The sequence below is a fragment of the Corvus hawaiiensis genome, chromosome 6 (genome assembly GCF_020740725.1).
Source record: "Corvus hawaiiensis isolate bCorHaw1 chromosome 6, bCorHaw1.pri.cur, whole genome shotgun sequence".
NCBI lineage: Eukaryota > Metazoa > Chordata > Aves > Passeriformes > Corvidae > Corvus > Corvus hawaiiensis.
The window spans coordinates 49,369,985-49,382,486 of NC_063218.1; the positions used below are offsets into that span (position 1 = coordinate 49,369,985).

Consider the following 12,502-nt stretch of genomic DNA (forward strand, 5'->3'; position numbering starts at 1 on the left):
TTTCCAATGCAGTCTGGATCAGTCCATGGCAAATGGTGGGACTGTGCTTCCATCCCTGGGGCAGTCGGTTCCAGGTGTATTGCACACCCCTCCAGGTGAAAGCAAACTGGGGCCTGCATTCTGCTGCCAAAGGAATGGAGAAGAAGGCATTGGCAATGTCAATAGTGGAGTACCACTTCACTGCTTTGGACTCCAGCTTCTACTGAAGTTCCAACATGTTCAGCACGGCAGCGCTCAATGGTGGTGTGACCTCATTCAGGCCACGGTAATCCACCGTCAGTCTCCATTCTCCGCTGGACTTATGCACTGACCATATAGGGCTGTTGAAAGGTGAATGGGCCTTGCTGACCACCCCTTGGCTCTCCAGTTTATGAATCATCTCATGGATGGGAACCACGGAGTCTCTGTCGGTGTGGTATTGCCGACGGTGCACTGTTGCTGTGGCGATTGGCACCTGTTGTTCTGCAACTCTTAGCAGTCCCACGGCAGAGGGGTCATCTGAGAGGCCAGGCAATGTACTCAGTTGTCTGATATCTTCTGTCTCCACAGCAGCTATCCCAAAAGCCCAACGATGTCATTTTGGGTCCTTGAAATATTCATTTCTGAGATAGTCTGTGCCGAGAATGCACAGGGCCTCTGGGCCAGTCATGATGGGGTGTTTCTGCCACTCGTTCCCAGTGAAACTCACTTCAGTTTCCAGTACAGTCAGCTGCTGGGATCCTCCTGTCACCCCAGAAATAGAAATGGGTTCTGCTCCCACATACCTTGATGGCATCAGAGTGCATTAAGCACCGGTATCAACCAAAGCCATGTATTTTTGTGGGTCAGATGTGCCAGGCCATTGGGTCCACACAGCCCAAAAGACCCGATTATCCCTTTCCTCTACCTGGCTAGAGGCAGGGCCCCTCTATTCCTGGTCATGGTACATGTTGCTCCCTTCTGGTGAATATGCTCCTGAAGTCCCTTCAAGAGGATCGGTCAGATTATCATTCCTATACCGTCTGGAGTTCGTGTGCGAGAGACCGGAGCAATGTTGACTCTAGATGCGCTTCTTGTGGTAGTTGTCCCTCTTTTTAGTTCACGTGCCCCGGCTGCTAAGGAGGCAGTGGGTTTTCCATCCCACTTACTCATGTCTTCTCCATGTTCCTGAAGGAAAAACCAGAGATTACCTCGTGGGGTGTATCCTCTGTCCCTGGTTGGGGGACACCTGCTCCTAATGGCAGAGACTCTTGTTGGTTCTGGTGAGATGTGGTAAATCTCTTCCTTCAGTTACTTTTTCAGTTTCTGATGGCCTTCTTCAATCAAGCTCCGGGCTTGCTCAGCCAGCCTTGTTTCCACGGATGAGACATGGGTGTGAAATGGGGTTGTGACGGTGTCCTTGTAAATCCTCAGTTTGTTCACCAAGACGCCCACCCTGTCCTCGCCTTCCCTCCATTGCAGCATTGCCAGGTAACGGGAGTACATCTCTGGTCCAAGGTGTGCGAACTCCAACCACATCTGTGAGGTGCACTGGACACCATCTGGGCTCTTAGGAAATCTCTCGTCTTCTGAGAAAATGGTCTCCAGCACAGCCAATTCCCTCAGGCACCAGATACCTCGTTCCATTGTGCTCCATTTTCCTTGGTGCACCTGGAGGTCTTCTTTACAAAGGTACCTATCCCTTACACTTGTAAGCAGTCGCCGCCAGAGGCTGCGAGTTTCTTGGCTTCTCCTGATCCCCTGGTCAATGACCACCTCCCGGGACAGAGATCCCAGTTGCCTGGCCTCACCTCTGTCCAGAATGGTGTCATTGGCTGCAGCATCCCAGATGCAGAGCAGCCAGGTCAGGATAGACTCATTTGTCTGGTGGGTGAATTCCCTCCGCAGGTCTCGCAGCTCACCCAGGGATAGCGACCGAGTGATGACCTCTGGCTCTGCCTCTTCTGCGGGGGTGCGAAGGTCCTGCTGCATCCTCGTCAGTCACTATGCGGACTGATTTGCTTTTTGATTTCTTCTTCTGAACGGGGGCAACTGCAATTGGTTTAGGCTGTTCTGGTTCAGTGACGGTTTGTGTGGAGATGCTGACAGCGCCTTTGGTTCCTTTCTCCTCTGTGACAGTCTGTATAGACATGGACCCTGTTGTTTTGCATTTGGTCTCTTTCTCCTCTGTGTCAGTCTGTGTAGAGATTGACACTGTTATTTTGTGTTTGGTTTCTTTCTTCTTTGTGACAGTCTGTGTAGACATGGTGTTTGTTGCTCTGCTCTTTTTCCCTCCCTCATCCTGAGGATGCTGTGCCATAGCTCTGATTCTAAGCATGGTGTACACAGTACAGGCTGTACAGAGAAGACAAAGCAGAACTAACAGCAAGTTTATGCCGTCTTTGACATCCAGAGGGAATTCAGTATTTTCAAAAACTGCTGTGTCAGGCCTGAAAGGCTGGAAAAAACCATTCTTTAATCCTTCCCCAGGGGCTAGGTGTGATTGTTGAGGAGATCCCAAACATAGGAGCCCAGACTAGGACAGCCAAACAAGATTGAGTATATATTCCGAATGGTATTCATCGCCTCACAGGTTATTATGCTATAGACATAATAAACCATTAAAGCAATTCTCATACCATTCCCTGGTTTTAACAGGAGTAATACAACAGGCAGGTAGTTCCCCATGTGAGGAAAAATATAGAGAGCAAGATACAGTACCCATGTAAACGAGCTGAGCACCATGGTGAATAGATTTCTGTTAATACAAAGTTGTAATTCTGACTTTCTCTCAGAGCAAGCCCCACAATGGGCGCCAAAAATATGTACTAGTTTGAAAACAAACCAGTGGGAGGCACCAAGTCAGAATATCAATTTAATGGGGAAATTAAAGAAAAGGAAAAAATAAAAGAAAACACTGGTTCAAACTGACACAGTCAAGATACAACCTGACTCCCTGTTAGTCAGGGTGGTGGTAGCAGTTTGGTAGAATGGTGGCTGCAGTCCTCTGAAGCAGTGATCCTGTAGAAAAGGGTCTGCTCTTCCTCAGAAGGTCCAGTGGTTGCTATGTAGCTCCTGTCCTCTGGAAATCCAGTGGAAGGGTTGTCTCTGGTGTTCAGAATCTCAGATTATATCCAGGATGGGATGCTTGGTTCCTCCCTCTGGGTGGAGCATCTCACAATGGGGTAATGAGTCATGAGGCCAAGTGTTGATTAGGCTCATTAACAGAAGATAGTCCGGAGGGAGTTATCTCTGAGTCAGGCGGCAGGACAATGATGGGCAATTAACAGAAAGATAGTCTGGGGGGAGGAGGCAAGGAAACACTGCCCCACCTGATTTCAACAGCTCATGAGGATGGTAATAGAATACACTGCAACCCAGGACACATTATTATCCTTTTCCCATGTGTTTGTTAAAGAAATAGTTTTTATCTCCTTCACTTTCCTTCGAGGAAAATTTATTTTTCCCAAACCTGGTGGGGGAGGGATAGTGACCTGCCTTCTCTCAGAGGATATATTTCTAAATTTGGCCAAACCAGAACAACTGCTCTTCAGTAAAGCTCTTCTTCAAACTCTAGATATAAACCCGAACTGGTGTTCTTCTCCTGGACTGGAGAACACATGCTGGGAATACCAGAACCTATCAGGCCAAAGGGCAGATTGAAATACTGCACCCCTTTGGTCCCATGGGGCCAGAGATACCTTCACACTCTGAAGAGGACTCAGACCCCAGCTGCTGTTACAACAGAGACCAAGAAAACCTCTTAATGGTGAGGTCCTGCTCTGCAAGGCATCATCTTTGCAGACTGCAAGAATTGCTACCCTAGAAACTGCATAACCGATGGTGCATTGCTGTGAACTCTAAAAGTCAAATTCCAATCAGCAGAACTAGAAATAGACAGTACCTCTCCCAGTTTTCACTCCAAAGACCAAATGTCTACACCAGGAGGACATATGAAGTTGCTTATTCAGCTATAAGCAACAGAAAGGCCTGGGGCTGTTTAATGTGTAGAGAGCTTTGATGTTCCAAAATGCTGCAGTAACACCAGGAATATGAATAGAAAGGAGGCTGTGGGGACTTTTTCCCTTATGTAAAAATTGATCTGATTCATCGAGGAAGAAATTGGATGCCACTCAAAACTCCTATAGAGAAAGAAAGTAATTATAAACTAAGGATGCAGTGTATGCACTCTGCTGACTATGACACAGTATTACTGGGGAAGAGTACACATTATTAAAAAATACATCCGACTCAGAGCCATATGTGCTAGCAACACACAGACATTGTTAGTGACTGTATCTTTGTAACTGCAGCAGCTAGATCCTGCAATCTTTACTCAGGCAAGGCATTTTTCATGCTGGCATCGCCAGACACCATTTTGGCCCAAGCAGGGAACAGAAGAAAGTTCTTTATGTACAAATAAACACAGCTGAGATTTCCCCTAGCCCGTGTGTTCAAGCATTAGGTGGCAACACCAAGCCCATATATGAGTGAGGGATGCAGCAGCAGAACACACATGCTGGCTTTTAAACAGATTTCCTCAGCGGACTCTGGCTAGATTACGCTAAAGCTTGAGCCATAATTGACACCTCTCTCTGCATTAAGGAGTAATAGCCCCATCTTACTGGAAGAAATCCTGGTCTGACATAGCACTGGTGTGCAAGAGGTGGTTGAGCCCCACATGTGCAGAATCACTCGAGCAGTTCACGTCTCCATCCTTTCCCTGCTTGGAGGCACTGAGCCGGAAGAGGCTGGAACAACGCAGGGCAAGCTCCAAAGCATCCAGCCAGCATCGGCCTGTGGAAACAAAAGGAATTATTTAAGCATAGCAGAGTAAATAACACAATTCATGCATTGCTTCTCAAAAGTTTCTTGCCTGGAGTAAAGCTCATTAGCATTATAATTCAGGAAGTCACTGTGCAGAATATATTTTTCCTATACATAATCTCTATTTTATCTTGCCAGGAATGGTGTGTTTTAGTGGCTGCATGAGTAATACATCTGCATGGGTGATACAATCGGAAGCTCACCCCAACTCCCTCTTCCCTAATAACATCTCCTTCTGATCTCCCACAACTTGTTCACATCCCATTGCCCCTTTCTGATTTAGTCTGAGATGCAGGGAATGTGTATGGGTACGGTGATTCCACACCACCCAGCATCTCATATCTGCAAGTAATGCACTCCCCAAAACACATTCAGCACTTGGCATTCCCACCTCACGCACTTCCCAATGGCAGGGAGATACCGGGGCACTGAGCCACACGGGAGAGGTCCCTGCTTACTTTGAGATCACTGAACCACAGCCTGCTCAGGGGTCCCTCGCTGGGTGTAGTGCTGCAGTAACCATCATTCCAATCAAGATCCAGGACGGTCAATATGTGACAGAGTGATTGAGAAGAGAAAGTTGCCAGGCTGTTCATTTTCCCTCTTTCTTGGCTTTTTTTTTTTTTTCCCATTCCGTCTCTCTGCCTCGTCCATCATATAATCTGGGTGGGGCATTATTTTTTCTTGCCACAAAAAAAATCTTTACCCGAAGGGTTGATTTTGCAGAAACTATAACCGTGGCACAGAGCCAAGATAAACTGCAGTTCCTGTGCACAGCCACACTGGAATACATTATGGCCTGCACAGGGCCCACAGACAGACAGCAAATGAAAAGCACAGGAAACAAAACTGACCCTCGGCTCCTTTTGCAATAATCCAGACAAGGCTACAAAGCTGCGTGCAAAAGCCCAACCACCACAGTGCTGGAGCTGCTGTACTCCTGGAAACACCTGAAAATAGCCTGCTTCTGTAGTGTAGTCATTAATGAGGCCAGGGCACATGCAAATTGGCTGAACATTCGAGAATTGAAGTATCAAGGGAGTCATCCTCTAATTTCAAGCTTGTAAAACAGAGCTATTCATTACACTTCTCAGAACACATTTTGCAATAATCAGGAGTGTGATTGAGAGGCAGTGAAGGAAACAAAGGATTTTGCTCTAGTAATGGCAAGTGCTACAAACAGGGTTTCCCTGGACTACATTCATTCCTGGACCCATTTGGCAAAATTTTCCAGTAGATTCTTTTCTATCACCTAGCATCAAGCACATGCATAAATCTCACTGGGTCCTGCTGCTCTCTTGGGCAGAATTCCCATCAACTTCAATATGACCAAAATTTGTCTCTATAAGATCAATGAAAGTTTACAAAAAAACCCCTAGAACATGTATATAAAGAAATATTTATATACAACTTGAGTGGCTTTCAGTGCTTGCTTTGATACAAAGCTTCAATCAGTGAAATAAAAATACCTCAGATCTTTGAAGAATTGCACTTGAACATTTAGCTACAAACACTGCAGAGCGCCAGTCATTTATTCTAATTTCATCCCACAAATTCCTTCAGCATCAGCTTGTGATTTAATAATAACACCACAAATAATGGTTAATAAAAGATTAGAAAGGTTGAATGCTGTTGGAATTGATTTCGCACTATTTGGTATTTAACAAATATTCTTGCATTAAGGCTTTACAGACAGAGATTTATTCCCTTCTCTCTATGTGGAGGATTTGCATGGATAACCCATTTGAGTTAATGGCTGCACTGAGCAAAAATCCACCTCCTCCTACACATCCCTTCTCCCCCAAACCCACCACTATCCAAATCTGTTTCAGGCTGTGCCACGCAAGGGAGCACACTCCTGCTCAGGCTCCCTGCCTTGACTCTCCTCTGCCTTTAAATTTGCTTTTCTCTTGCAGTTCCATGGAGTGAGAGCTGCATGATTTGACATTTGGAAATGCTGCATGTGTCAAGATATTTTTATATTAAATAGGCTGCTAAAATCAGGTGCTTTGACAGGTAGGTTGATTTGTAGCAGCATGAGCCCTTTGAGGCAGCACCGAGGTCATCTCCTCAGTGCTCTGCAGCTCTCGCATACACTCATTATCCTACGACGGCTGAGGCAAGGGAGGCCCCAAGTCTCCCTCAGACATCCCCCTTACTGTTCCCCTGCAGCCCAGCCCTCCCTGGGGATGTAGGCAGAGCAGCCCATGCTGGCCATGACCCATGGGCAGCTCTTTACCTCCACCCCGCTGCCACGGATGTTCACCAGTACTGACACGATCTTACAGGCTTGGTCAAAACTTTGGGGTTCACCACGTCACCAGAGGAAATTTCTACACAATATACCTAGGGTTTCCATCTCTTTAGATAACTCTCTGGGAGGTGGTATGAGAAACTTGATTCTTTTCTGAACACTTATTCAAGGAGCTTAAATTAAAAGACCCCAAAACATTAAATATTCATTTTAATAGTCCCAGGCTGATACATAAAGCATTAGAGGAACTATCTGTGCATCAGCAGTCAGCATTCCTTGTGCCCTGCAGCAAACAGAAATGGCATCAGTGTACACCCTTGTTTTAATTTCTAACAGAAATTGAGCCAAAGGAATGTAAACCAGAAATGGGCCTTCAGCCATCAGGCAGTGCTGTGAATCCAAACAAACATATGTCACTAATCCACATGTAAAATACGGGCTTCCCTCTGCAAATAAAAGGTTACATTCTCTGCAAGTCAATGGTGTGTTAATTGCAGCATAACACCATAAAATTACACCCTCTCCATTTCAGGGATTGCACACAAGATAAACCTGTTTCCTTGCTAAAGGCCTTTATGTAACGTTTTTACATCTGCGTGACCTTTCTATTGAGTTGTATTCTTCTGGATTGTGAAGATGATACAAAAATGCTAGCATTTGGATTACTTAATTGCTTACCTGACAAGTCTACTCAGTCCCTCAGGAACTGCAGAAGGGGAGAAACGAGTATGGTCATGTAATTAAAGGCTGTCACCTACAGTCACGGTACTGCATGAAGGCTTCATGGCTAACTCAATTCTCACATGTTCTAATTTTGAGTGGGTGACTCAAGTAGGTTTTTTTGTATACAGGGTAATTAGATCAGGAAAGAATGTAAGATGTGGGTTCCATCAGAGAGGAATGGCAGCCCAAAAGGGTGTATATGAAGGAAGCAAAAAAAAGGTTACAATAATATTCTTTTAGAAGGTTTGAGATGTTTAAAGCTGCAATGCAAAGAATGTAATCAGTTATAATTTTTCACACACTGTGGCTTAAACCAAGCATTTGTTTTAATTGTGAAGAGAAACCCAGAAATATATTGTCAGCCTGTGGCAGAATCTTCCCACAGGCTTTTAGGCTCTTCTCCAATCAAAATATATAAAACAGAGAATTGTTTATGTTTGAAAAGACCTCTAAGATCATCAAGTCCAGCTGTTAACCAAGGACTGCCAAGTCCACCACTAAACCATGTCCCTAAGTGTCACATCCACATGGTGACTCAGCCGCTTCCCTGGGCAGACTGTTCCAGTGCTCACCCACTAAGCAGGTCACCTTGTCATAGAAGGAGGTCAGGTTCACCAAGCAGGACCTGCCTTCCCCAAACCCACACTGGCTGGGCTCTTGGTTGTCCTGCACATGCTTTCAGATGGCTCCTGCAATACAGCTGTGCAAATGGGAATCACTATGGCTCCTTGCAGGACACTTCCGGGGTCAGCAGGACACATGCACCATGAAGAAACCTGGAGGCTGCAAGGCTGAATAGGAGCAGGCATGTGCTTGCACCAACTCCTTTTTTTTCACAGACAAAAGGAACTACTAAAACCAAGAGACAAAAATAATTTCTTCTCCATCTCGGAAAAAATAAATAATCAAAACAGAAGGTGCTTATCCTGCTAACCTAGGTTCAGTTCAAAGAAAAACTTGAGTCTGTCCTAGTCTTTGAAGAGATGTAAAATTAAAAAAATACCTCACAGGACAAGAACAGGCAGCACTGAAAACACTCAGCTATTCAGTTTTGAAATTCTTTGCACTCACCTAGAACAACTCATAATCTGATGTGCCAAGTCTATCTGCCACATTTTGCAGCAGCTAGTCATGGAGGACACAGCCAATGTTCTCTCAGCACTCCCCAGAAAGAAAAATCTGCTCTAGATGGAATCACACCATTACACACAGAAATATCAGTCTGGGAATATACTTCTTTTCCACTGCTTTCCTGTAGCTACAGAACACCTGGGATGAATCTCTTGCCAATTAAGACTTCAAAAGGCTCACGCCAAGAAACCACACATTCCTCCCAGAGAGGCATCACTATGGGAATATTATTCTTCTTGAATTATTAAAGTCATTCAGCTTTGGCCTCATGCCTCACACTTACAAGATAGATGCTTTTAAAAATCAACCTGAAGTAGACTGTCACCTGGAAATGATGAATTCTTGCTGAAGTGCACACAAATCAGGAATCGTGAGGAAGAGGCTGATTTGGTTCAGCCAGTGAACATTAAGGTCATCGTGTTCAGCTGACTGCTTGTTTTGCTGTACCACTTGGGTGCCTGCGTGCATGATTTCTCGCACTTTGGCTGTCAAGATGCAAGGACGTGAGCTCTCAATTAGCTGCAGGTGCAATTTATGCAGTGAACTTAATGAAATCTTGTTGCAAAAGCCTGCATTTTAAACTGCTGTGAAAGGTCTAAGGAATAAGAAATGCAGACATAAAGCTAAAAAGAAAACTTCTATTTTCTCCAGAGCTGCCAGAATCCAGAGATATATTTAATTGTTAACTTGGTTTCAAATTGCAATCTTCCTTGTGGTTCTTTGCTTCTGTGCGTGACGCTTATTTCAGTAACCTAATTTCCTCCCCAGATGAGAGCATCAGTTTGGGGGGAAGGGCCAGATGCCTAGAAAAGAAACAACAACCCTGTAAGCCAGACCGTCAGGATTTCCACACAACTCCATCCATGTTAGGCAATGGAGCCTCCCCAGAGCATACGTGAAGGAGAGGACAGACATAGGGAGTAAAATGTAAATGTGCTTTACAATTCCACTGTTAAGCTTTTAACCCTTGGTAATCTACCACTTTGAATTCCGTTAGTTAGAATACGCCCTGCGGTAGCAGTGCCCATGGCAAAGTGGAGATCCTCACTGTGAGAGCTAAGCAGGTGACTTAAAATGCTTAGGATGCACCAATTAGATCTCAGGAGCAGCTCCAGAATGGTCTGGGCAGGAAGCTTGGGACAGATTGAAACTATTAATTCTGAGTCACTCCTCAGCATAAATCTGAAATGCACGCATAGCGACTGGTTTAGAAAAAGCAGTCTTCTTTTTTGAAACTGCTAAGAAAGAAAGTCCCTGCGCTTGTACAGGTTGAGCCCTGTAGGCTGACATGACCTTTCCAGAGGTTGATGTTTAAAACACCTCAAAAAGCGACTGCTGTTCTAGTCTGCGAATGTGAAATCTGCTGTAGCTGGGCAGTGGTTCTGCAGATTGTCCAGAAGTCAGGATCTTAAATCCTACCAGCAGTCTGTCACAGATGGTACAGCAGAGGGGCAAAAAGGGATTTTGAAATGCTGAGAGAAGAAGTAGGCCATGTAGCTGCTGATCATGATGTAGCTGCCTGGATGGCCGAACTGTACATCTAACATATGCTGCAACTCAATATTCCCCAGCAAGTCAGAGGCCTCCACGAGTTAGTTATATTTGCCAAATGCTTAGTTGTTCATTTTCCACTACTAACATGGGAGACTGTGTTAAAAAGAACACAGCAAGGACACCCCCTTTAGAGACGCTGTAGATTCACACAGTATTGCACTATGGGGAGATGTGAACACACTACAAATATATACACAAGGGCCCAGATTCCACCTGCCCCCTTTGTCTCAGCAGGCTTAGCTCATTTTACCTCAATCTCCTGTCTCTCTTGCATCCTCTACGTTTGTCCAGCATGTTAAAAAAATGAAACAAACTCAGGCACACCCTCCTGGAGATGCATCTTCACAACAGGTGAAGCAATGTAACAGCCTACAACCATTTCAGTTGTGTCTTCCGAGCTTAAAATCAAGCTGTATTAACTGCAAAGTACAAGCCCTTGCTGCAGTTTATACAGAATTCTTTAAATGTAGAAGTTTCTATTCCTTGTGTCCTTGTTTGCATATGTTTACATGACCTAGTGACATACTATTTCTAAATCACTCATCTCCAAGTGTGAAACCCATGTGTTTGGCCATTTGTCAGGACATGTGTTTGGGAGGGAGCTGTTCTTCCCTCTTGTCTGGAGATTCACATCCTGCCCTTCTTACACAAAGTATGACCACTTCCCACAGCTCACTAACCTCAGCTGTGAAGTCAAATACTTGCGTTCAGCTGAAAAGTACACCACTTTTCATGCTAATATTTTGGTGCAATACAGTATCAATTTTTTTTTGCAAAGTCCACTGCTAAATGGACAGATCCCAAAGCTTTGGCTGTCATGATCACCTCATCAGATTCAGAATCTACCAGGCATAATGTGGGCATTCCAAACCTGGGCAGGTGGCTCCAGGGCACTGCTGGTGCTGTTCAAGAGTTTATAACTTGTCTTGAACAAGAGGCCCTAGTTACTTTATATATACACATTTAGGATATTTGATTGAGAGGCATCTCAGTAACTCCTTCCCTTGACCACATTAGCTTTCCATCTAATATTAGGAGACGATTCTCTACTGGAGAGAAGCAGCAAAGTAAAGGAAAATCACACTAACCCCAAAGTAACTCTGTTTTGATCTGCCTGACCACTGCATGCTTCCCAGGAATCTTGGCCAACATCTTGGGTTTCAAAATGTGTTCACTTTTTAAGCTCTTATGACACCGCAGACATGTAATAATTAACTGGACAGAAAACTTCCCACAGGCATTTCAACACGTAAAATTCTCATGTGCCAGATATGATCCCTTTGGTGCTTTTCCAGCATGTGTTGTACAACCCAGACAGAGAGATCACAGCTAGAAAAGTCTTACCTCCTATGATCTCTTGGGACTATTGCTACCTTAGGAGCCTTTATGGGTAAGATTAGTTAGAACAAATCTAAATCTCTTCTACTCCATGTAACTGGCCTGTGGCAGACATTGTAAAAAGAGAGTAGAAGCTCAGCCACAGATCTCTTTCCCAGGCTGGCTCTATGGTTTAATAATTAATAATTAAATTAGTGCAAAGACAAGTGCATGGATCTCTAAAGAAATAAGATTTTATAAAACCTGGATTGACAGATGGTTGTTGAAGCTATTTGGTTGCCTAAGAACTCTGTGGGATTGTTCTGTATAGCTGTTCTGCAGGCTGTCTGTATAACTAGGGCTTGAAATGCCTCTAATTTAGCAGCTCTATCCCACAGCACTTTTTTTTTCCCCAGAGGAGATCGTTGCATCAATCTATCCCTTTCTAGACAGGTGATATTTGGAGCCAGGTTAGAATACTGTATTCCTCTACACAAATAAGCTACAAAATCATAATATTTTAGGAAATAGATGTTTTTCTATGGGTCTATATAACTTCTGCTTATTTTCATATCATTTCACTACACTGATGTCCTGGGTTGCAGTGTATTCTATTACCATCCTCATGAGCTGTTGAAATCAGGTGGGGCAGTGTTTCCTTGCCTCCTCCCCCCAGACTATTTTTCTGTTAATGACCCATCATTGTCCTGCTGCATGACTCAGAGATAACTCCCTCCG

The 12,502-nt window shown here is 44.5% G+C and overlaps 1 protein-coding gene across 8 annotated transcripts in view; it reads right to left on the reverse strand.

The window, feature by feature from the left end:
• The window catches only part of OSBPL5 (oxysterol binding protein like 5), a 214,359-nt gene that overhangs the window by 51,965 nt on the left and 149,892 nt on the right, over positions 1-12,502 (reverse strand). For all 8 annotated transcript variants that reach the window (XM_048305785.1, XM_048305787.1, XM_048305789.1 and 5 more), the window contains one exon: positions 4,584-4,755. In XM_048305785.1, coding sequence (XP_048161742.1) covers positions 4,584-4,755 — 172 coding nt within the window. The remainder of the gene's footprint in view (positions 1-4,583; positions 4,756-12,502) is intronic.